We start from the raw sequence: 26,720 nt of genomic DNA, 5'->3' as shown, positions 1-26,720 counted from the left end.
TCACCTCCTCATCACCTCTATTGCCCTCACCAACATGTCCATTAAAGTCTGCTCCAATAACAACTCTCTCTCCTCTGGGGATACTCTCTATGACCTCATCCAACTCACTCCAGAATCTCTCCTTCACTTCTAACTCACAGCCAACCTGTGGCGCATACCCACTGACTACATTCACCATCACCCCTTCGATTTCTAACTTTAGGCTCATCATCTTGTCTGAGACTCTTTTCACCTCTAGAACGCTGTTTACAAACTCCCCCTTCAGAATCACTCCTACCCCGTTTCTCTTCCTATCAACACCATGATAGAACAGTTTGTATCCTCCTCCAATACTACGTGCCTTGCTGCCCTTCCACCTTGTCTCCTGCACACACAGTACATCTACCTTCCTTCTCTCCATCATGTCTGCCAGCTCTCTGCCTTTCCCTGTCATTGTGCCAACGTTAAGAGTCCCTATTCTCAAACCTATGTTCCTGCCTTTTCCCTTCTCTCTCTGGCCACGGACCCTTCTGCCTCCCCTCTTTCTTCCACCAACAGTAGTCAAATTTCCACCGACACCCTGTAGGTTAACAGCATCGGTGGCGGTCGTTGTTAACCCGGGCCTCGACCGATCCGGTATGTCTAAAGTGTTGTGGATGATTCGCATGGTTATTTTGGCAATTTTTACGCCGGATGCCCTTCCTGACGCAACCCTCTCTATTTATCCGGGCTTGGGACCGGCACAGAGGCAACTGGCTTGCAACCCCTGTGGCTAGATTCATTTTTTTGCTATACACACTAGGTAACTATTGCAAGTTTTGATCAGCATCTTGTAGAGAAGTGAGGCAGACCTTTGACTTTTTGTTTTAGTGCCAGGATAGTTAGGTTTAGTTTTGTTCTATTAGTTTCATTACCTTTATTTGACCATAGGAAAAAATTTATAAAATCAAGGCATTTGCATTTTTTCCTAAAGCCGTAAACAGACTATATTTTTAGCAAAACAGAAACTGTTTAATCACAAATTTTTATCTCATGTTTTTCTAATTAGCTAATTGGTTGCAATCTGCTGTTTGCAGGAAATTATCCCGTTTACCGGTGTAGGTACCATAACCATTCGGCCTGCAACAACAGAATGGGTCCTTCGACTATTGCTGGTCAGCTGAGGTTACACTGGACATTTTGTCATTAGATAAAAACTAAACTTCTGGAAGTCAAAGTTGTCCTGAATGAATTGAGTTGGCACAGCAAAACAAGCGCTACATGTGACAGAAAAGGATCTTTTTTTTATGTACATGCAGATATGAAATGATTTCAATGGCACAACAATTTACCAGGAGCCCTAAATTGCTGCATTAAAAGATGCTCATCAACAGGTATCTCATCTAACTGATCCACTTTCAAACAATTATTCCATATTGGTTCATACAGAGTAAAATTAATTTTCGAGCTATCAGCGATTACTTGATGACTTCACTCATGCAGAGAATCAATGGCTTCTCATTTAACAGCTTCCATCAAAGGAGAATCAATAAGCTTTATCATGGTGTTAGTAGACTGTTTAGTTGCTTGTTGTCATGAAGAGAAAATGATGCAGAGGTCATAGGACATCAGACAGAGAATTCTCCTCACATTGACGGTCTGTTCTCATTCCTGACATCGTGTTATTCTCAGCTGCAAGGGGAAGAAGACGGATACAGAACGGCGGTGATGGAGCGTTAAATAATCCAAAGGTCATCTCACTAGAATTTTATAGCTCATGACCATCCATTATCATGGCCTTTCTTCCTCCAGTTTGCTGTCCAAATAGTGAAGCTATAAAAGTATTTTACTACAGTATAAAACAAGGAAAAAAATGTTTTCTGTGACTGTTCCAAAACAATGTCATTTCTTGTTTTCAACGTTCAGTTTACAATTTCAAGTTTGCCAACTAATTTGATGGTAAGACACTGAATCTAATATTTTCCTCTGGTTATAGATATATTATAAAAATAAACTTGGCCTAAAATTTACCCTATTGATTACTGATATTTATGAATGATTAAAAATACCAACAAATGACTCATTGTTATATAGAATCCTATACAAAATATTTTTTCATAAAACTAATACGTATTATTTTTGTAGTAATAGTTTTTTCCTGCTTTGAACATCCATGATTTGTACATCCCCTCATGAAGGTTGTGCTCCATCAATCCATTCATTTTCTTAACCTGCTATATCCCTTTCGGGGTCGTGGGATGCTGTAGCCTGTCCCTGCAACTGTTGGCCAAAGGCGGGTACACCCTAGACAGGTCGGCAGTCAGTTGCAGGCGTTGTGAGACAATTTCTTTTTTTGTATTTAGTGAGAACTTTGTGTTTTAATTTTTTTTGTTTTTAAGACTTTCCAAATTGTGGAGTCAGATATAAAAGGTGCCTGCTATTTGTGACTTTTGCATGAGTTCAGAGGTTTTGCTATTTCTCTGTAAAAGTTCATATTTCCAGCAACATAAAGCGATGAGAGTTACACAGAAAAGAACGCTATAGAAACCTTTTTTTATCTTTTGAAAATGTCTTCATGAATGTTTATTTCTTTATACATATATTTTTTTCTGTTAAGCTGTTTTGGTGCATAGAGGAAAAAAAGCCTGAGGACAAAAATGTAACATTTTGCCAGGAGAATAAAAAGAACAATAAGCATTCATGCTGAAAATCACGCGCTTCTACCTGAGTAGCCACCTTCTTGCAATCTTTGTCAAGACTGACATTTTCTGTATATTTATAGCACTAAATACATCAGGGAAATTAATTATGGCTGTTTCCCCACTTGGGAGTATCCTACACTCATGGTTTTTCACTGAAAAGGGGTTCACTTGTTTTTCTGAAACAGGACAAAATTTCAGCTGTAAGAAGACTCTTATAAACAAACATCACCACTTTTTTATCATTATTTTATCAAATGTCAGCTAAAGGGAAGAACTGACTAAAAAACTGCTTACGGTTTGACCAAATGCTTTTAAAGAAAGATTCTAACATTTTTTTTTAAACAAGATCAATATAATTACTTACTAAGATCTACATGTACTACTATTTCAAAAGTTTGTAAAAGTGTTGAGGGTTCCTTTCACTTTTAGTTCTTTCAAACCTGACGGCTACATTTCATATGCTTGATCACAAAGTCCTCCTCTCCGTGATGAACACCACCAGATTCGTTTAAAGTGTTTTGAATGTCTTCAATTTTTCTTGACAAGAATGTGTGGCTCCGGGAGACAAAAATCTAAGGAACTTGTGGGGTTCCGCAAGGCTGGATTTTTGGCCTCACCCTGTTCACCATCTCCACACTCCCTGCATCATCGAATCTCTTTCCATTGCTATGCTGACGACACATAGCTTTACCTTAAGACTGAATCCTCCACCTCCAGTGCCATTTTGTCATTTTACCAGCACCCATGAAAGAGCCAAAAACATGTACATCTTTACCATTATTCTTTATCAGCTTTAGTCCTCCTCTCTTACAGGTCATTTATGTCTGTCCACCTCATTTCCAGGACAAACCTGAACACAAACCTGAGGATAAAATTTGACCCCCATTTGTTGTTTGGGCATTATATATTACATTAACCTCATTTAATCATTAAAGATAAATGTCAAACCTTGCCCCAGCAGGTGCATCTAATTGCCCCAGTACATCCAGGCACAGTTCTATCAGGATTCTGATGAGTAGACTTAGACCTGGCCCATTTAGTCTGCCCAATGGCTGAGTGTCTCACAGAATCTGATTCAAAATCTGTCTGACATTTCCATACCTTCATAGTCATGCCTCAGAACGTCTTAACGATCTTATTTTGCCTTCATTGTTATTATCATTAACACTGAAGTGCCAGACAGAAATTTATCATGAAAGTACATAGTTGCCTAGCAACTGCTTTTTCCAAAATATTCCAAGTGAGGTCGAGTTTAAAACATATGTGAAACATGGGGAAAGAGGAGAAGACCAAAACACGGATATCTGTAGCCAAAGAAGAATCTATAAAGTCCAAATATTTATTTGAGGACAAGTGTTTGCACGGATAAAGGCGGACGGCAGTCTTTAAAAAAAAAAGCAGGTACGATGTTTAGCACCCTCATATAAACAAATGTAAGGTGAGTAAGGATCTAAAAAGCAGAAAGTAAACAGGACAAGAACAAAAAACTGACAATAAAAAAAATCAATTTCTACATTTATGTGTTAAAGATGATCTAGTTCTTTCTGTAATCTAATGGACCTTCAAAATCTGGACTAAATTCTGGTGTCATGTAGCTTTAAATGGCCATTTTTAGACATGTTCCAGACTGGACTGTTCTCGTGATTCATTATAGCATCACTGAGAGAATAATAAACTTAAAGGCATGTGTTATGGCCTGACAGGAAACGTGAAGATAATGGTAAACAGCATGTGAACACTTAAAAGTTGCTGGATATTAATCAGTTGATGGGTGTGTGTCTGCTCATGTGAGGTTGTCGCTTCGTAGCAACAGCTGTGACCAGGCACAGGGTAACCTTACGGCTGCAATAATCATTTTCTTTTATTGCTTCTGCATGAATAAAAAATGGACTTGTGTTTGCAAATGCAGCAACACAAATTTTTCTTTCTTCTAGTTCTGTAGCCGCATCTAAGGGAGACTCATCTGGTTGCATTTTGGGTAATATTTCTTTGCTTAATAAATTTAGCTAGGGTTTAACAGAATTACCAGGAGCTGTCTTGGGTGAATATTGGATTCAGTCTTGATGAATTAATCTCTTGTTTTTATTTTTATTTTGTGTAGACATAAATTCCAAGTATTTGTTTTTTTTAATTTTCTTGTTTGATGTCTAGGGTTATGACTTTTTAGACTTTTGTTGTTGGAACTTGGACCAATTTTTGCCGATATTTTTTTTCCAGCTCCTAAAGAGCTGCACAGTAGTGTGGTTATTACTACTAGGTCAAGTCCCAGCAGGGACCTTTCTGTGTGGATTTTGCATGTTTTCCCAGTGCATGTATGGGCACTCTGGCCTTCTCCCACAGCCCATAACTTGCTTTACAGGTTAGTTGGTGACTGTAATTGCCCCTTAGGTTTCAAATTGAGTGTGTGTGAGTTTATGTGGCCCAGCAATGTACGATCAAACTACCCTTGGTGTACCCCACCTTCACTCGACGTTGCTTGGTAGGCTCACTGGTTTAGATGATAAATACATACATGAATAAATAAATCGTTTATGGACATCTTGTGGGTATTTTTTGCCTGCTGATTGCTCACATGTTTTGATTTTATGGTTGTTGATGGTTCATAGTTAACACTGTGGAATGACAAATTCAACAGTGCATTTTGTTCATGCTCTTTCACTAATTGGTGTGAATCTGTCCATTAGAGACAGATTCTCCAGATGACAGCTAACCACAGCCTAGACTTGATATCGATGCTCTGTTCTTGCCTTTACAGTCACTTCTTGCTTCTTTCACCACCATTATGATACCTGTAATCATATGTCAAATCTAAAAAAATAAATAAATTTTCTTCTTTAATTATTTAAAACAGTAAATATGTTTATTGAAACCATTCATTTTAACAACAATTCGATTGATATCATAATTTATGGTTGTTGATGGTTCATAGTCGATTTTGAACGGTCCAATTCTCTGACCTAAAAGCAATCCAGGTCATCTTTAGTCCAAAACTCAACCAGTGTGACTCAGAGATAAAAACCAGGGTGCTGAACAGTGCAAGTGAGGTTTTCCAGATTCTGTGTGTTTCTTGCAAGATAGATCATTCTACATCACTGTATGATCACGTCTTTGGTAAATTCAAAGTGTTTCCACACATTGGACTGGAATGATGACTTGATCATTTTTTGCTGTCGTCACAAGTGTGTTGTTCACTGTAATGGCACTTCATTATTTTTAGTAAACAATAAATTAAAAAAAACTAGCGTGCCTCAATCCAAATGGTGTTTTCAAATATCAACATAATTGATTTTATTTAATTTTGAAATGATTTTATAATGACACAGGTCGATGCGATTAACAACTTGCCTCAATCAGAACAATCTGGTTGGATCACAGGAATATATGTATGTATGGTGTATACTTGTAAAGCACTTTCTACCTCCCTGAAGGCCCAAAGCGCTTTACATTCACAAACCCATTCACCCACTGATGGCGGCTCCGCTGCCAAACACTGGCGCCAACCTTCCACCAGAGGCAAGGCGGGGTTCAGTGTCTTGCCCAAGGACACTTCAACACATTCGCGGGCAAGGCAGGAATTGAACCTGCAATCTTCTGATCAGAGGTCAACCGCCTTATATCAATATAAATCGATTATTTGATTAAGTCGAAACATTTTTACACCCCTACAGGTTATGATTGTTTTACATGAAAGAAAATGTTACCTTGTGTAATTTAGAAGCCTCTTAGTTTCTATTCTTTACATTTCCTCTTGAATACAGACTTTAAATAAATATTAATTAGGGAGATTTACAACTAAGTAGCATTAAGTCAACGTTTGCTCAGGGCTGTTGCCTGAAGCTGTTCTTAATGAATTTGTTATCAGCTATGGTGAAATTGAAAGATAAAACAACCAATTTGTTGTAAATCAATATTATTCTCATCACACACTAAATTCACTTAAATTCATGGCTTTTGTAACGCAGCAACACTAAACTCAATTTTTCATTAGCGGGTGGATCTGGAGCGTGTGTCTGTAGTCTTGTGCATGACTCATGAGCTGCCGCTGAGTGCAGATAAACCATTAAGTTCTTGCTGCAGAAACGGCTCATGCAAGCAGACATCTGTATGCCTCTGGCCCTGACCCATAATACTGTCCATGCACGCTGCGAGCAACATGATGGATAAGGGTGCACAGCATGCAACTGTAAATGTGAGAGTGCTGCTGTGATGAGCAGCAGTGTAATAAACATAACTTATTCTGGACGTATGTGGCAAAAAGAAAATCTCTAAAAGAAATGCATTTAACCATATAACAAAATAAACTGTTCACACATTTAATACGCGAATGTCCCTTTTTTAGCTCATATTTTGTTTAATAAAAAAACAACAACAGTCAATTGTTCTAGAGTAGGCTTCGTAAATGAAATAAAGATGAGAAGAAGCATAACATTAAAGGAGCAATGTGTATTTTAAAGACTAATTTAAACAGATTTAAAATCCACTATGATTTTTCTTGTTGTTAAAATGCTTAAATGTATTAGATTGTTTGTTTTTTGTTCCTACCTGCCTTTCTCCTACCTGTAACAAGCGATTTCAGGGAGGCCCCACCCACCAGTCCGCTAGGTCCCTTCTGATTAGTTAACTTGTCAGAATTTAAAGTGTGGATTTTTTGTTTTCGTTTTGTTTTCTTTAATCAAGTCATCTTCATGCACAGAAACAGACCAGCAAAGGCAAAATTTTACACATGTTGAATATTTTGCAGTTTGAAGTAAAACTTTTCATTTCTTTGTAAACTGTCAGGCAGTGTATTAAAATTAAATTCTACATCAGTGTTACATAGCAGGCAGCTGTTTCCTGTTTAACTGCACTTGACACTTTCCATATTGATTCCCAAATCAATATGGAAAGCTGAGACGATGACAAAGTCATACAAAATGTAGATTAGACAGGAAACAGACATACATTTTGAATATCACATAGGGCAAAGTTCAAATCGTCTTATTCAAAACTACACTAAAGTCCAGAAGCTTTGCTGAGGCATTGCACCCTGATTTAACCTCTTGACACCCAACTATTTACATGAATGAAAAATAAAAATAAAGAAAATTCACCTAAAGATGTTAATTTAAAACGATTTTGGAACCAAAGTGGTTTGACACAGATATGCATCAAAATGGGACAAGGGGATAAAAAAATGTACATTTCATGTAAATGTAGTTTTGGAGAATGGCAGTTTTATTTATTTACTTATGTTTTGCAATTTTTTTTTGTAGATTAAGGTTTAATGCAGTAATTTGTTCCAAATTGGCCCAAACCATTATTGCACCTCCAACGTGTTTGCTGACTAGTTTTAGGTGTTTCTGCTGAAATATCAGGTCTAGAAAAATACTGTATGGCTGTAGATGATGGTTACACATGTCCTTTTTGATTATATATAATTATATAAATATTTGATTGCAAAGTAAATTCCACTAGTAAATACTAGTGCAATTTTCAAAGACATGTAGACAAACAGATACAAACACATGTGTTTAATATGAGAAGACGCTTTTCTCTTTGAAACACTTGGTGTCAATTTATTATGGTAACTAAGCCTTGCACTGCCTGTGTTGTGTGTATGCCTCTTTTTCCCTTTCTTTCTTTAACTTTAAGAGTAGACTTAATTTTTTAGCAACTTTTAAAAAGCAATTTTCATGTTGTTCCCTTTAAATTCCTGAGCACTGACAAGTCTGGATGCAACTGAAGCAGATTTTCATTTTTTGGGTGAAAAACACCTTTTTCAAAAAGATGTTATGAGCTAAATATGTCTATGAAGACTCTCATTCATCCAGGTTGATTCCATCATAGTAGGTTTAGGGGCTGTCATCTGGACTGAGTTTTTAAAGTTAGAAGACGTTTCACCTTTTATCCAAAAGGCTTTGTCAATTCTGATGAGCTAAACTTGACTGTACAAAAAGAAAACTGGGAGCTACAAGAAAAACAAAAAAAAAGACAAATAAAAGGGCATCCAAGTAAATTGCTTTGCAACCATTTTTTTAAATTCCTATTTACTTTTGAGCATAGGGACTTGGCAGTTGTTTTTGATTGTGTTTGCCATAATTCTACCTCTCAAGGTCCTTTGTCTATTTCCTGTGGGAGCAAAAATGATCTAAATAGGAAAAGCTGTTAAAAATGTACTCAAGTACATTATTTTCAATCTTCTCCCGTATTAGAACCCATTCAGCAACTTTCCATTTGTCTCGCCGCGCTGCATCTTCAAGAGGTTCAATCTGTTCAAGTAGAAGAAAGGTTCCATCATGAAACGCCATGCGCTTGATTTGAAAAAGAATGTGTAGGAAAAGGTAAATAAAGCAGGCATAAAAGATTAGCACCTAGTTAAATATTTATATAGGAAGAAAAATCTGATGTTTGCAAGGCACCATGAGAGGAAGTTAAACATGAGATAGAAAAGAAGTGAGTTTAAGCTTAAATGAGTCGTCATAGAAACGGCGAATGGGTAATTAGTTATTCGAAGTTTTTTATTGTCGTTGGGATGAAAAAATAAAATAATATCATACTGTGCTTCATTCCTGCAGCGCAGCCACAAAAGCAAATGAATCCCATCCCTTAGTGGGAGCTCAGATTGAGCAGAAGGATGTGCAAAAGGGTTAGAGAATGTGAAAAATAGTAAAATATGAATCCATGTGGCAGTTAAAGTGATCCTGAATTCTAAGCTTCAGCTTCCTTCTACACTTCAACAGACTAAAAAAAACTGAAAATGAAAGTTTTCATCAAGTTAAATAGAAGATATTTGAACTGACTCTGTGTTTGACATCTGTGTGAAGGACTGCACAGTCTTCTCTAAAGATGACTGAGGATGTCTGGGATCAGGCTGACACCGAACGATTCCCGAGCTGTCGCCGAACATCTGCTGTGACTCACAGTCCCATGACAAAGATGAGTAATTACACAGACAGAGACACCCGACGAATGTTCGGGTTGTCAGACAGACAGATGGACAGTGTGGTGACAGATGTGCTGCTGCACAAACTCCAAAAAACAAAGTGATGCATGCACACATTCATGCCGCAACTGCTCAGAGCAACAGTGAGATTTCCAGAAAAAGAAAGCCATGACGCATTTTCTTGTCAAAATAAAAGTCTAACCAAAATTGTTGGGGGGAAAACAACAGTCCTTCCTATATTTTTGCAGATGTTTGCAAGTATCAGTAACAAATACATGTTAAATATATTCCAATAAACGCACAATTGATTTAATAAAACAGAGTGCAATTATGTATTCCATGTGCATCAACACATGAATTGTGTGTCTGGAAGGCATGCTTGCATTTTAATGTCTTTGTCTGTGGAGGAGCAAACATGTGCCACCACTGACAGAAACACTTATGCATCCATCAATGTTGAATCAAAACCTGCATGGACAAAATCTTAAAAGGAAATCAAGATACAAGGATACAGAGATGTGGGGGAGAGAAGCTCTCTGGATGTTTACTGGCAGTGAATAGACAGTGAATAAATAACAATGAATAAAAATTAAGGTAGATTGGCGGTTCCATTTTGTCAGCCCGACCTGTCAAATTAGTATTATAAAGAATAACTGTCAGGCTGTAGCTTAAGTTAAAAAAAAAGTCAACTAGTAAATTAAAATCAACTAGTAAATTAATGTTCCATTGTATTCCATTACAGTAAAACCCTCTCTTGTAAACTAATTTTGCCTAAAGCTGAATTAAACCGACAAGAACCATTTAAAACAAATCCTATTCATCCTCTATCACATAAAACAGAAACTCCGTCTGGCATCATGGTTAGTTGTTTAGGAAAAAATAAAGGCAAACATGCAACAAAAATACAATCACAAAATAAGGATTAAAAAATAAAACATGATAAAACTAACCTCAATACTACTTTTAAGTGGCTAAAACAAGTAAAAAACGGGAAACTGTGGAAAAAGGTAAAAACCACGCTGGTGAATTTTACTGATGTAACTATTAATTAATTTTAAATCAATTTAATAGTCCTATGATCTAACCAGATCAATTTGTCTGAGGCGAGTTGTTAATCAAATAGACATATGCCATTATAAAATCGAAATCAATTGATTATAATCTATACTGGAAAATACCATTTAGAATGAGTTAATGTAGGTTTATTTTACTGTAACGTAAAAACAATGAAGTGTATCACATCGGACAAAACACACGTGATGTCAACAAAAAATGATCAGTCCATCTTTACAGTCCAGTGTGTGGAAACACTTTGAATAATGCAAAGACAAGGTTCTAGTAATGTTCTATTAAGTTATTTTGATGTGAAAAAACAACAGTGGGCTGACCTTTATAAAACTGAAATGTGAATGGATTTCCTAATAATTCCTGTTTACGTGTTTCTACACATATTTAATTTACACTTTACACCTTGCAAGAAACACAAAGAATCTGGAAAACTTCACCTGCACTGTTCAGTACCCAGGTATTTCTCTCTGAGTCACACTGGTTGAAGTTTTGGCTAAAGATGTCCCGGATTGATTTTAGGTCAGTTAAAATCAACCTATATGAACCAACCAACTTTGAATCATCAACAACCACAAATTATGAATTGTTAAAATGATTCGTCCCACACATAGTGAATATGCATTAAAAATGATTAGAGAGGACACAATGGAAGCAGTTGACACAACCTGGCAGAGAGAAGCTCTTCTGGACAGAAGGAAAAATACAAACATAAGGTAAAAAAAAAAAATCATAAGGAAACTAAAAATAACAATTACAATCACAGAAACCCATTTTAGCATATATGTAAAGACATTTAGGGGTAAACTCTTTTATGATTGCCATTTGTGGGCCCATAAGTAAACCAAAGAGAGCTTCAAACTTGACTTTCAGATGCCTTTTCTATAATGAGGTGGACAGAGCAAACTCCAGTCAACTTGCTGGTTTAAACAATGCAAACTTTTACATATTTATGACCAAACCACATTATCCCTTTAAACAAAAGCCTTAAAATGAGGCTGAATATTGAAACAACTTTGAGCAGCTTTCCGAAAACTAACTATATTTAAACATATAAAGAGCTTGATCATCAGCAGATGGAAGAACTTTTTATAAATTTCATCACAGTAGATTTGCAGCTCAAGAGGATTCAGTTAGTATAACCCACGGCCCATTTGTAGCCTCTAAAAGTTGCCCAGGTTTGAGCTTTTTTGTATTTTAGCTTTAAACAGAACCCAAGGGTTTTTCCTCTCTCATGGGAGGCATTTTAAAGACAACATGGACTTACAAGAACAGGAAGAAGCAACTTCATCTACCAAGGTTTTTTTTCCAGACACATTTAACTTTGTCACTGTGGTCATTATGTTCCAGCGAAATGCTTAACATTGTTCTTCCTTTCATATTAGACAGCCGCGCTTCAGCCGAGCACTTCTTCGTGTCTTCACCTACGTTCTCTTTCAGTCACGCTGAGTTTTTAAGCTGCTGCTTCAATTGTAACAAAGAGGATTGGGATTCTTTCTTTTTGTAATGTGACTCACTCATAATGATTGCCATTAAACAACAGAAGCATCTGAGGTCAGATCTAGTTTCTCTGTTTGTTGCTTAGAAACACAGAATATAATGGGCTGAAGACAGGACTCAAACTGACCAACGCCGCAAAACAACAAAATGTAAAAAAACAATACAAAATAAAACATAACTTGAACATCTTTCTCTGTTTGTCCTAACTGCTGCTGATAATAGTTCCTGTCATGCCAAAAAAAAAGGGAGACAGAGGGACCGATTCAATGTGGAGTTGACAGATGGACAAAAGAGCCGAGAGCCGCTGCCAGTCATCAGTCATGGAAATAAAACTAAACCTGTCATGTTGGTCCTTCATATTTAATTCATCATCATTCCTTTGCTTTCTCTGACCTTCTTGTTTCAGTCAAAAGGCCTGTCACAACAATCCAAAAAAAAAAAGAAAAGTTGTTTAGTTTTCCTGACAGCTCTTTGGCTCCCACACCCCCATCTTTGAGCATGTCTTTATCCTTTTGCCTTTTTTTGCATTCAAAAGAACACCTCCAGAGGCAGAGTGACAAATTCCTAATTCTTCATCAGTGTCTGCTTCCGTTAGAAAGCTCGTTACTCATAATCAGACCTGCACACAGGAGGGCTCTTGTGATTAGCTCCCTGCACTCACTGCTCATAATTGTCTTCTTGACAGGAACCTCAGACACTGTACTCCCCTGGTCCACACAGATAAACACACTTGGAGAAAGCAGAGTTGTCTTCACTCTGAATTTCACACTTGTGCTTAGCTGTGCTGGCAGCTTGTTGTTTTATTGCTTTCAAAAGCAGAGGCTATTCCCCAGATACATCTGTATTAACTCATTTGCGCCAAATGAGTTTGCCAGAAGTCTAAAGCAAACAACGTAATAGCTGCATAAAATCTTCATGTGAGTAGCAATTATCGGGCTCTTGCTGGCTAACAGCCGCCGCACAATGGCCGTGCTCTCTGTTATCTTCAGCTGTTACAGGACTGACGTAACAGGTCTCAGCAGCTGTTTGAGGAGGATGTGCCGCACACTCGGAGGAAAGACGCAACATGGGAAAAAAGATGGTCTCGAAGCATCTGAAGGTGAAGACATTAGCAACGCTTACCTCCAACCTCAACAGAAAGGTTGATGAAGTCACATGACCATCGGAGCAATTAGAACCAATTTATGCTTATCAAAAAGAATCCGTAATAAGGTCATTTTTTTCTCACTGCAAAATTAATATTCAGAGAAAGCTAATTTGCATTAATGAGAAAGGAGGGGGGGGGGGCTTCATTTTTAGACGAACTCCTGATGATGAATTCTCCTTATGATGTAAGGCAATTTGGCTCATTTTGCAGCAGCACCATCTGCATGAGCCTGAGCTGCTTAGTCGAATTCATTTAGAAGCTCACAAACCAGAGCTTTAAGAAACAATGTTGTCTGTATTTATATTTTATATCCAGAAAACATGCATGTAAATCTCTGAATAAATAATAAACAAAAGCAGCCATTGCAGCATTGTAATATAAAATGACAAACGATGGTCTGAGGTGGTTAAGATTCAACGCACGTTTCTTCTTGCAGTAATTAGCGCAATGAACTGGGCAAACATGGGTAGGCTCCCATTATTAATGACACCTGCTGTGAGGGGAAGTGGGTGAAGGCACCACAGGTACGCCTTCTTCAGGTAGCCGGACGTCTGACAGAAATGCAGCTGTGCTGTTCAGCACCTGTTAGTTATTGATCCTGTCCAACCTGATCATCTTTATTAAGCTCTAAGACCATCTCCAATAAAAAGTATGTTTTGTGTGTTGTTAACATGATCTTCAGGCATTTTTCTGAATATGGGAGGCCTGTATGATACAAATTTAATTTAATTTCTGAGGAATTTTTTATTCAAATTCCTGTGAACCAGGAGCACATGAAAAATGCAGTTTGAAAATTATTGTGGTTGTGACGTTGTAGCTACTAGGGAAAGCCACAAGCTCTCACTTGTAGATGACTAGTAGACGACTTGTAGACGACTAGATCCATGTACGTCTCTGTTTTCCTCATACAAGCTGGCATCTGGCTCAAAACTGTACGATTGAATATTGGTGGCATTTTTGTTGCAATGGTCATGTTAGGGTGGGGTTGTGAGGGGCTATAAGCAAGCTGGAAAGAGTGTACACAGATGAATAATGGGAAGTGGGGATGGGGTTGCTCCGTGCCAACAGTCACACCCACAACTCAGAGGCAAATTTCTAATCAAATACTTTCGCTCTGCAGAAACTATGTAAAAAAAACAATAAAAAACAATGTTATTTTTATTTGGGCTAAATTAAAAGATCACCAGGAACTTTTTACAATAGATCAATAGATGATGGGAGAGGGACTGGTAAAAAGAAATTCTTGATTTCTCTTTCATTTTGCAATAATGCAAAACATTCACATAAAAAAGCAATATTAAATGCATGACTACTAAATATTTTAGAATCTTTAAGTAACTGCTTCGCACTTGCGATAGGAAAATGCTGTTTTTTCCTTTCTAGATCTATGATTTAGTCTAACTTTTCAATGTGTTCCATAAAAGCCTAAAACCATTTATCTTGTGAAAATATGTGATGGTACTCATTCTATTATCTGAAATAGTCTGTCTAATGGAAAATCGTATAAATTTAGTCTCTGCTAATAAATCTGTGTAGGGCTAATCCACATGCATCAAAAGAAGGGACCCCAACAGTCTAGCAAAGATAATTTGATTTTGTTACTTAGGGGGAAACTGTTGTACGTTATCACATTGTTAATTACACCCTGGACATTTGTCTCAACTTCCTCTCCAGTTTGCATCAGTTGCTTCTGTCCTCCAAATAAGACTAGAGGTGAAGACATGTTTTGTGATTTTTCTCAGCTCCAGAGTATTTTTCTACAGTGGGGTGATTTATATATCAATCCTTTGACACCTATTAATGCAAATAGGCACCTCTTCCTATCAAAAATTACCTTAATTTAGCATCTACTTGACAGTAAAAAAAAATTTTTTTTTCATATCTGGAAACAAATTCAGGTGTCAAGAGGTTAAAATGATGCAGGTTATTCTGTTTAAAAAATAAAACGTTAACCAATATTTGTTTCAAAATCAGCCCTACATCCTTTTCAAAGCCTAAAAGCACAAGTTTAAAAACTAAAAATTATCGTCAAAGTCACCACTTCAGCAGTCAGGAACGTAGCGTATATTGCTTAATGAAAACCGAACATTAGAATAAAACTTTCGATGTAAAAGGAAAACTTTCAGACAAAAAGGGGTTGCTCTTTATAGAAGGAAATGTGTACTTAAGGAAGGCAGCCATGGATGCATTTCAAGCACCACAATGCCTGTTAAATCCAAGACTAAGTTTGGTAAAGGGTCATCGTTTGAGAAAAGCTAAATATTTTCTTCTTTTTTTTTTACTGAAAGTCTTATTGTTTTGTTCAAATGTGTTTTGAACTTTTTCTCCGCTAATTATCCTATGTAAATTGAATATTAATCACAGGAATCCAAACGAATTAGCTTGTTTTTTTTTAATGAATTATCAATACATATGTACTGCTAAAAACACTGAGAAAAATATCCTAATAGCACCGTGTTTTTCCATTAGAAAACACTAACATAACATAACTGTCCTGACTGGCAGCTGAGAAAAACAGGTCTAGTCGTTAGTGCGCATTCTGGCTCCTTACTGACTGCGTGCAAATGCTCCTTACACGGGGCGTACAGGTGATACCTAACTGGCCGTAGAGCACCCACTAAAACTGATCGTTTACATTTCCTGATTTCACCCAGGCTACATGGAAGGAGCGTGCAAGAAGTGCGCACTTACACTTGAATAGCGCTGATGGGCTTTCTGCCCATTGCGCAGGGTTTGGAGGGGGGGTTAAAAAAAATGAAAAATCCATATGAGGTGCCTGTTTCTCACCTACTTCAGCCCAGTGGAGTAAAGAGAAATGAGGTGGAGACGTAGAGCAAGATCCTTCCCTGAAAAGGCAACACAGCCAGCTCACATCTTTCTGACGGATCTGTGTCTTATGTCTTAAGATTGTTCTGTTTATTTCAGCCCACTTCGGGCAATTTACAAGTGCAGCAACCTAAAAAGTGCCCTCAGAGCAGTAGGAGGTTGAGCTTTTGGGCCCTTCAGGGTTGACCTCAGGAGTGTCCGACTCAGGATCACGATACAAAGGCCACCTTTGGGTGCTGTCCCATCCACAAAAGGCCCACTATCTTCCCTGGAGGTGGTGAAGCCAGTGAGGACAAACTCTGGTGACATCTTAGCCTTAAAGCTACTGACATTTGCTGACCTAGGACTGTTTATCATGTTAGGAACTAATTGTCTAACTACAAAGAAATACATTTTATTTAATGAGAAAGGTGATAATCAGCATCAGCAAACTTCATGTATTCCAAATTTGTGTTGTACTGCTTTCACTTCATTGAAGTTCTGTGCACTGATGTGCTGCTTTAATACACTTTTGATCCTCTGTGTCTGATTCTTTGTATATCGGTTAGAAACTTGTATTGCAACCAGAAATACAAATAGTGCATTGCCCCACACAACCTTAAGCATGCACATTCTGTTCTTCAAATACCGTCAATGATAGTTCTCTCATGCTGTCCTTGTGTGACAAGTCTGCTTATTTCAGAAAAAATGTTTGCACACTTGTATTGTTTCTTCGTTTGTTTGTTTTAGTTTTGATTTTTGTTCATTAAAGATCCACTCCGACGAAAATCTTGTTTTTGGTGTTTTTTAGCATGTCCTTGTGGTATTTTTCTGATGATGGAGGGCATATACAAAAGAAAACATAAAGCTTAATTAAATTAGGTTTCTGAGCATTTCTTTATTCAAATCATTGTGAAACAGGAGCAGGTGAAAACATGGTGTTTAAAATAGGTTGTATTTGCGATGTAGAAAACACGCTTGCCACAAGCTTCCTGCTCCACTCTATTCTGAAACATCCACTTGTAGATGACGAGATCCATGCACATCTTTGTTTTCCTTGTTTGAGCTGGAATCTGACTTAAAACTGTATGGCTGGGTAGCTCCAATAGTGCTCACCATTTTTGTTGCATCGTTAATGTTAGTTTGGGGATATGGGGGCTGTAAGAGAGAGTGTAAACAGATGGATCATGGAAAGTAGGGGCGGGCTTATTCCTTGCCAAGGGTCCCGCCCACAACTAAGAGGGGAATTTCCAATGAATTCCTGTGGAAACTGTCCTAGAAAAGGCTAAGTTTTTGATTTTGGATAAAAACTGCATACTCATGATTAAAAAAACCACTGGGAACACTTTTACAATCGATCAAAAGATGATCAGATTGAGACTTCAAAAGATACCTGTGCTTTATTATCAATGTACTAGTTTAGTTATACAAGAGGCTTCTTGATGTCACTGCTGCATTGAAATCAAACACAGGAAGGGGAAATACTTTTGTATTCTACTTTTTTTCCCCTCCACAGTCGCAAATTTTTTAAGATATCGTCAGATAATTCTGTTAAACGCTGGGGTAAGCACTGACACTTGTCTCTGAAAGGCTTTGCACTTCCGTGATTGTTGCAGTGCACTTAGCAGGTCGAGAAGTCGTTGAAACCCAGCGTGACACCTCACTGTTCCCCAGGGCACAAAATGGGAGGCAAGAGAAACCCATTAGTGAAGTGCACTGCACTCTCCAGCTTTCCAATGAGGCCTCAAACCAAAGACCTCGACTACGTTGCGACCATGAGAGGCCATGCCAGCAGGAAATTTTAAGTGAAATGTTGAATATGAACTACCAGTTTCATCTGCCTATCTGCTCATGGAGTTGGTGGGATGTGGAGGCAGGAACTCTGGGAGGTGTTGGGTTCATTTCGCAGGCTCCGATCACCTCCCAGTGTTTCCATGGCAACAGGAAGCACTCTGCTCCCGCGCTTTATTCCTTGCGGAACTCTCTTTCTCTCCGTGCCCAGCCACATCTGAATTCTGCATGCTGCTCTGTGGTCATATCTGTTTGCTCCCTGTAACTTTGCGGATGTTTACCGTGTTTCGTTGAGTGCCAAAGAGTGGGCCGCAAATGGAAGGAGAGATAAAGAGTGAGACGTTGAAGTGTTTTATAGCTTTGAGGTTGTCATTAGTTAAAAGCCTAAAAGAGAGAAAAAAAAAAGAGATTCTACTTTTTCTCTGCTCCAACTGCGTTCGAGAATGCAGAAAGCAGACAGCGAGGTCGACACAACCCGCAAATCCCCGTCAGGTAAATGGTATCACAGAAACCGGAGCTCACTAAGGAAAAGAATGAATTTGTATGACTGTGGGTTTTATCCTTTGTCTTCACCTTACAAGGTGGGAAAACATGTCAGACATTCAGAGAATGCTGTTGGTGTGTCAAACTCAGGACGAGTCCACATGTATCATAATCCGGCGCAGAAAGCTGGGGGACAGATGGAGCACAGGCTGCTCAGCGCTGTCTAGTTTGCATCACATTCAGATTGTGAAAAAGAGAGGAGTAAAGCTCAATTTTTATTTCCCACCATTACTTCTAATCCAGGAAGTTTCTGGACAAAAAAAGGAAATACTACGACCAGCTCATTTACATTTATTTGACTTTTTTTTGTTAGGGAGCTGGTCTGCTATTGCCAAGTTATTTGTGTCAGATAATAACGTTTGGAACAGAGACAGCGATTCTCTGAGCCCACTAGGAGCCAGAGGCAAACTTCATCATTAACACCCCATAAAATTAAAGCACTACTGTTAACTTTTTGTTATAAACAGCACAAAACAGGCAACAGTTGAATGAATGTAACAAATAGTAGGATAAAAATTGCTCAAAAGGAATAAGAAATGCATACAAAAAAAAGAAACATAAAGTTATTTTCTTTGCCTTGACGAGTTTGAGAAATTCCCCTTTTTTCTGCCTAAATCAAATTAGTAACACAATCTGATTATTACATTTGCAGCACTCAAAATTAAACGTGTTTGCATGGAAAACTTAATATAGATTTTCTCTCTTTTTTTTGATAACACTAAATGGATTTTGTTTTCCAGAAAGAGCCCAACGTTTTTGGAAAAATGGATTCAGTGAATAAATGTTATTGTGAGCCGAGACAGAAATGACTGCTCACATGGAATCGGTTAACAAGCGAGCAAAATAATGGGCCTGAATGAAAGAAAGCAGTCATCTCAAATGTTGTGGCGGCAACAGAAGTTATTAAGTAAAATGAACCCCAAAAGCACACATAAATTAGGGAAAAAGCAAGCTTTTGCCTGAATTGAGCTTTTGTCTAAGGAGATGGGCTGAATATTCCCCGCTCCTTAGCTGCTTCATCAGACGGAGTGATAGTTGGACAGTGAAGACCCGCTCTATCTCTGTTCTCCTTGGTTCCCATCAGCATTCTCGTCCTCAACCCTCCTCTCAGCCTCTGCTCTTTTCAAACTTATCTTTTCTTCCCTTCCCTGCTGCATCTTTTGTGCCCCCCCCCCCCCCCCCCAACCTGAAGGAGCCTTATCTGGATGACGCAGCAGATGCCAGGGGCCACTCGGGCAAAGGAAATGCCAGCTTTTTCACGTGCAACTAGAAACAAGCTAATCACGATGGAATTCAACTGTTTCCCTTTGACAGAACTCCTTCTTTTTATCTATCTGTTTGCACTTCATGCAAAGTTAGCTTTTCTCATTTAATACAGGTGACTTCAAACCCAAATGGACATTCCTCAGGGCTTTCATTTGAGCCCTGAACTGTGAGTAAAGCATTAAAAGGAAGGGCACATGAATCAAAAAGAGGAAAATCAGTAGCTCAGAAGAACTGTGAGTCACTGTAAGCACATCAGCTGCATTCCAGCCCCCTTTTTTGAACAGAGTTCAACTATTTAATAACTCATCTAATTTGTATGAGGCGGAGCAGACACTGACTGAAGCAGACGGAAAAATGACATTTGAAAGGATCCTTTGTGACTAGCCCTAGTAAAGGCCTATATGAATAATGTCACTCCAAGTTCAGGCACTTTGGAATAAAAGTGAAGAACAAAAATCAAAGCATGTGCTGCTAAAAAGTAAAACAAATCGGCATATTATGGGATTTTCTATTTTTGCTGCGAGGTTGGAGGTATTTTACGCACGAGTGGCGGTGGCGCATGCTTCATCCAAACGCGCAAAGACTGCCCAAAAAATAACACGAAACGCATCAACAAGTTCAACCCGTCTTTTTGACAACTCTGCAAAGGTGCGCCTAACAGTCGTGTCTCACCTGACGATGATGTACATGACCAGCAGGTTCCCCACCAGCCCCACCATGCACACGATGGAGTAGAGCGCGGTGATGATGATCGCGATGATGACCGGGTTGGCGTCGTCCTCGTCCAGGCCGCCGGTCAGCCCGCGGTCTCTGCACGAGAAGCTGCTGTTCTCGGTGAAGTTCCGGCAGAAGCTGCTGTTCTCGGACATGTTTCCGGCGCTCTCCATGGTCCTCGGTTGGGTTCTGCTCCTCTCCTTGGCTACCTGTGGACCGTTTGGCTGTTTGTGATCCCCCGTCGACGTTTCCGCGCGTAAGAGCTGCGTGTCAGGCGCCGGACGGACTCCCCCCGGCGGCGGCAGATTTATATTTTGCGCTTTATTATTTTATTTATTTGTTGCACAAGTTTAGTGACCGCACAGCCAGTCTGCGCAGGACAAAATGAATTCACTTGCACCCGTTTCACCCTTTCTTTTCCCACAAGTCCTGCCTCTCTGTTTCTTTTCTCCTCCCATTACATTTTTTAGCTGTGTTTTGGCTCACGTTTCTGTGTTTGTTTTGCTTTTACTTATATGTTTCCCCTCTAATCAAACACTTTCGTTAGTTTTATCTAAATAATCTTTTTCTTTAACTTTTTTCTTCATTTCACATTTCCTGCCTCTTTTAATGTATTTTCTTCAATTGTCTCAATTTCCTGTTATTACTTATTCATGCTTTTATATTTTTAATGTTTCCATTTTTTATCTCTTCCCTTAAATCCTTAAGTCTTCTGAACTTCTCTTTCTCTCACACCTTTTATTTAGAAAACAAATATAATTTACAGCATTTCAAGTGATACTCATGAGAGAGATATTATTTGTCCCTGAAAAAAGCAGCTGGAAACAGACAACTGGTGGTGGTTTTAGTTTATGTAAAAACCAAAAAGGAAAACCAGAAGCCAGAACAGAAACAAGCAGTTTGAGGGACGTGTAGACAGCCAGACACGAGCCAAGGGACCATCTGTGAAGTCATCTGAGAAGTGTCATCTCGCTTTTGATTTTTGTTGTCTGCACTGTTTTTAATGAGTAGAGCCAGGGAGGGATTTTAATAAAGCCTAACCCAATTGGGATTGATTTTAACCAAGAAAATGCCCCTGCTCGTCTCATTACTGTTTCTAAACCTATAGTTTAAGAAATGAGCGGAACAACCACTGGACATTTTTTTCATTCTGATGCCCAGTTCCGGACTCCTGACATGGACTATGTTACTTCCCCCCGAGGGAATGATGAGAAAATCAGAAGCTGCTCTTATGCTTGAAAATAAAAAAGGTAAAAGGTCGCTTCACCGCGGTCCACCCAGTCGAACCAGGAGATGTGGGTCCCTGCTGAGCCTAAGTGGCTGTGGTGGTGCTGTTGAGCTTCACTTTCTGATGTCCGACATGCAGACACAGATTATCCAATCTGTAATTGTAAGGAAAATACAACAGATTTTACTCACATTTGGACACACTGTTTTTGCAATGATGTGTTAAAAATACACAATGGAAAATATTCGTTTATACTTAAGATTCACATGCAAATATGTTTTGACAAAATCTTTGAAAGAACATAGCAGTATTTACTTTTCTTTTGATGGTCAGTAGCAGAGCAGCATCAGTCATGTTTAACCTCTTCAGACAAGCATTCACACACGAACATTACATTTTGGATTCTATTACTGTGTGTGTAGAAGCTCAAATATTAGGTTGAGTCTAAAGAGGTTACTGACAGCATGTTTAAACTCAACTATGGGGGGAAATAAAAACTCTTTGCATTGTATTTACAAAATTATGTATGCTCAAATGCCAACATTTTTATTAATATGAGAGAAAACATTTTATTTAAACGTTTATCTATGACTGCTATGATGTATTGATTAAAAAATGTATATATAAAGCCTACAATAAGATATTATATTTTGATATTACATATTAGGACCACAGAAATAAGATATTCGAACTTGCTCCGAGTTGGAAGAGGTTGATCAGACCCGGCACGTGACAAAGGAAAACATGTCTTTATTGTTGTCTAAAAGTCACTTCCACCACGTTACATATTATGTGTAAAGCACCAAGTGCTTACCGATAAAGATTCTAACATGATCGTGGACAAAAACAAAAGCAGAGAGAAGGACTTAGTTCGGTCCTGCCTCTTTTCCCCATATTTGGAACATCCAAGTTAGGCAGCGTTAAGTTCAACCAATATGGCGGCCCCCTTGAGCTTACAATTTAGGTTTCAAGTATGGGATTGTAGTAGTCTATGGGTGATGTCACAGATTTATATGTCTATGGTGTAAATGGAAAGCTCAGTTAGAGGTGATGGGAGGAGGGGGCGGGGTTGCTCTGCGCCAACAGTCCCGCCCACAACTAAGGCTTTTTGGGGGGCCAAAACCTGCATAATCATAATAAAAAAAAACACTTTTGACACTTTTGGATTCTAAATTGTGTTATTGAAGTGAAACTGCTTTTCTTTGTGTTTAAAAAACTTTTAAAATACTTTTAAAGACGATCGAAGTGGGAATTTAGCATCATTAGTTAACATTCATCATAACAACAATCTTTTTGTTCTTTTCGCTAAAAAATCAGTCAAGTTTGAAAGAAAAGGAGTAAACATTTAGTGCTTTACACAAAAGTTGCAGTCCTGGTTGACAGATGTTTTTTTCTTTTCATTTATTTTTTAAGGTTTCTTTTCTCGGGCCGGAAAATTCATTTCAAAGATGTGTGCTCCTGTGTCAGGTCTACAACTATCCCTTGTGCTTACAGAATCTCAGGGGTTAGAGCTGCAAAAAATGAATGTGTAATCAGATCAATAAAATTGATTTGACTTTTTTTTGGCATACGTTGTGTGTTGAATGGAAGCAAATGCAAATGAGGTTGGAAAACATTCTGCTTGCTTAGCAGGACCTGGATGGATTTCCAGGAGGATGAAAGATATCGCATTTCATTTAATGTATGAATCTGCAAATCTTTACACCTGGGACAGAAGTGACACAACTTCCCGCATTTTGCGTACATGAAGGAAATCTCACCAACATAGCTGCAGCAGCTCGCTTAGCTGTAGCATGTCAGAAAACCACAAAAGGCTGTAAGGCTTAAAAGTGGATGAAAGCGATTTTTTTAAAGAAGTGTCTCAGTAATCTGTCTTTACTTCTTTTGAGGAGTTTTCACACTAGGTTGGGTTGTGAAACTTTTTTACACAAATGATGTTTTTGTAAAAGCTTTTCTTTAGACTGACTGATCATCTCCACTTATCTACCAAGTGCAAAGTGAGGAGAAATTCTTCTCACAGCATAAACTTGTCTGCAGCTTCACCTAAGCTCTTCTTCCTAATAAACATCTGCTGCACTTTATGTTCCTCTTGAGACAAAAAAAAAGTAATTTCTACTTTTTTCTACTTGGTCTTTGATTTGATTGATTTATTACTTGCATTAAATGTAGTCAAAACTATTTTTTTTGAAATCCCAGATTTAACAAACTTATTACAGAAATGATGAAATGCATTGATAAAAATCAAAAAAACAAAAACAAAGACAAACTAAAGTATCATTTGCAAAATCTATGGAGCCCATGTCCTGACATGGAAAAAATAAAATATATATCGTTCCCACAAGACAATATCTTGTTTCCACAAATTAATATTCTGTTCCCACAAAATAATAATCCGTTCCCTTGAAATAATTATTTTGTGCAAACGAAATAATTAATTTGTGTGAACGACTAAATTATTCACGTTATAAGTCATTCATAAACACCGATATGGTCTCTGTCCTGCCTCAAAAGCCGCTTTTAACTTCCATGTCTCTGTTACCCATATTCGTTCAAGAAAGGAAAAAGAAAAGCAAGAATGATCGATTTATTATTGTCTGAATGAATATAAGAAAAATATCATAAAATTTAGGATGCCCAAGCTTTGTGCTTCACCACACCGCAGCGATTCACAGGACAAAGCTCCTAGCTCCACCGCAGAGCTCTTTTTCTTGTCATGCCGGCATTCGGGCAGCTGACTGCCCGTCTACCGGCCAGCCAGCTGCGGTATGGGATACTGTAGTTTCGGGTCGAATAGGAATAATAATTTACAGGATTTGTCTTTTATTAACATACTCTTTAGCAATCACTTTACATCCGAAGGCTAGTAGGCTACCTAGCCCATCATTTACCTGTCATTCACGTCATAAGGCATTCATAAACATCCTGCTGCAAAAGCCGCTTTCTGCCGCTACTTCCGTGTCTCTGTGACCCACATTCGTTCAAGAGGGGAAAAATAAAAAAACAAGAATGATCTATTTATTATTGTCTATTTATTAACATCCGAAGGCTACATGCTACGTATCGCATCATGCATTACACATATCCCATAATGCATCTCGACCAAGCACCGTGGCCCTGTAACCGTGATGCGTTCATAAACAAAAGGACAAATGATAGACTACGTAGCATGTAGCCTACTAGCCTTCAGATGTAAAGTGACTGCTAACAAGTATGATGCTTTTGTAGAGTTTTTTAAAATAAATAACTCTGATCTCAAAACATCCTCCGTGTCTTCCATGCAATGTATTGAGACACAAACAGACAGAAATGTGAAGGTATCTGATGTAAATCCAACTATTGCTATCATCCATGTTTATGGGAGCTAAGTCCGGTAAGCGAAGCTTATGATATTATATCATTACTTATGATATTTTCTGAATTTCATCGAGACAATAATAGATAGATCATTCTCATTCTTGTTTTTAGTTTCCCCCTCTTGAACGAATGTGGGTCACAGAGACACAGAAGTAGCGGCAGAAAGCGGCTGTCGCAGCAGGATGGACGGAGAGCTTACCAGGATGTGAATGAACCCAGACATGAAAACGTGATTACTGATGCTTTTGTGCTTTTTAACATCCTCTGTGTCTTCAATGCAATGTAATGAGACACAGACAGACAGAAATGTGAAGGTATCTGTTGTGAATCCAACTATTGTTCACACCCATGTTTATGACGCTAGGAGCTAAGTCCGTTAGGCGAAGCAGCAATCAGTGTTTATGAATGACTTATGACGTAAATAATTATTTCGTTGGCACAAAGTAATTTATTCGTGGGAACGGAATATTATTTTGTGGGAACAAGATGTTAATTTGTGGGAACGAGATATATTTTATTTTTTCCATGTCAGGACACGGGCTCCATATAATTAAAGTAGTGATCATTAATCAAAGACATGCTGAGCTTGATTTATTGCTTGAAAAAGAGTGGGAAGAAGCAAATTTATAATCCCACCCCTAATAGGTTAATTAATTTGATAGTTTTGCACAGTTTTTGTAATCCGGTTCTGATCAGATTCTTTTTAAGTAGCCAAATCAAGTGCTTTTTGATGATTGATTGTCTTAAGAAAATATTTATTCATGATTTGACTAAATAGTAACATGAATCACACACCATGTTACAGATATGTGATACTCACTGAATATGATCAGAATACAAATTCATATTAATCCAGATATCATTGCTTCACATTGCAGATCAAGTTATCAAGTAACTAAATCAAGTGCCTTTTGATTATCCTCAGAAATAATTCTTACATCTTTTCATTAAACATTAATGATTCACACTTTAGTTAACCAATATTTATTAATCATGGATTATCATTTGAACACATTATCACATTAAACCAGGGATTACTGCTACACATTGTAGATCAAGTAAAGAAAATCGATTTCTTATTGGTTGTAATTTAATCCATTTCAGTTATCATTATTGCAGATTATGTTACGGTGCCTCTGGCAGATTCCTCCCCCTCATCAGCTACACCTGGTACCTCCAGCTGCGCCTCCTCAACCTCGTCAGCCGGCAGACTCTTAAGGAGACCTCGGACCTGTAATCAACGCTAGTTCGTTGTACTCCCACGGTGCATCTCCTGGCCTCATCTAGATTCTTGTTCATGCCTTTGTCCTCGACTAATTACCTTGTCTTGTGTCACTCCAGGATCTCGCCCTCACGAGTTACTCCACTGGTTGCTGTCCACCTCTCGCTCCATCGCCCTCCTGGCTACCATCACGGATCATACGGTTGTCGCCGCCAAGACCCTCCAACCAACACCTCTGGCCTCCACAGAAGAACCTGGGACTCAATATTATTTCTGCAGTTAAAATTAAACCTTTATTACTCACCTCAGTGCCTGTCGAGTCTCCTTACGGGTTCCAGCACTTGGGTCGGCTAAGTCAGCTAAATCATGACAGAACGAACTAGCCAAACTCCCGACCCAGCTGACCCGGAGGGCCTCCGACATGCCGTAAAACAACAAGGTATCTTTTTGGGACTCCACTCCAACGCACTCACCCGCATTACGTCTGTTCAGGAGGATCTGGT

General features: G+C 38.4%; 1 protein-coding gene across 2 annotated transcripts in view; it reads right to left on the bottom strand.

The window, feature by feature from the left end:
* Window positions 1-20,828, bottom strand: part of oprm1 (opioid receptor, mu 1) — a 42,969-nt gene extending 22,141 nt beyond the window's left edge. The window contains exon 1 of one of the 2 annotated variants that reach the window (XM_023963452.2): window positions 20,372-20,828. In XM_023963452.2, coding sequence (XP_023819220.1) covers window positions 20,372-20,586 — 215 coding nt within the window. In that variant the 5' untranslated portion in view covers window positions 20,587-20,828. The remainder of the gene's footprint in view (window positions 1-20,371) is intronic. The other variant, XM_020709453.3, reaches the window with a different exon arrangement.
* Window positions 20,829-26,720: the final 5,892 nt, after the last annotated feature.

Source organism: Oryzias latipes, chromosome 15 (genome assembly GCF_053564925.1).
Source record: "Oryzias latipes strain Hd-rR chromosome 15, Olatipes_Hd-rR_3.1".
NCBI lineage: Eukaryota > Metazoa > Chordata > Actinopteri > Beloniformes > Adrianichthyidae > Oryzias > Oryzias latipes.
This window is presented reverse-complemented; position numbering and strand designations above follow the sequence as displayed.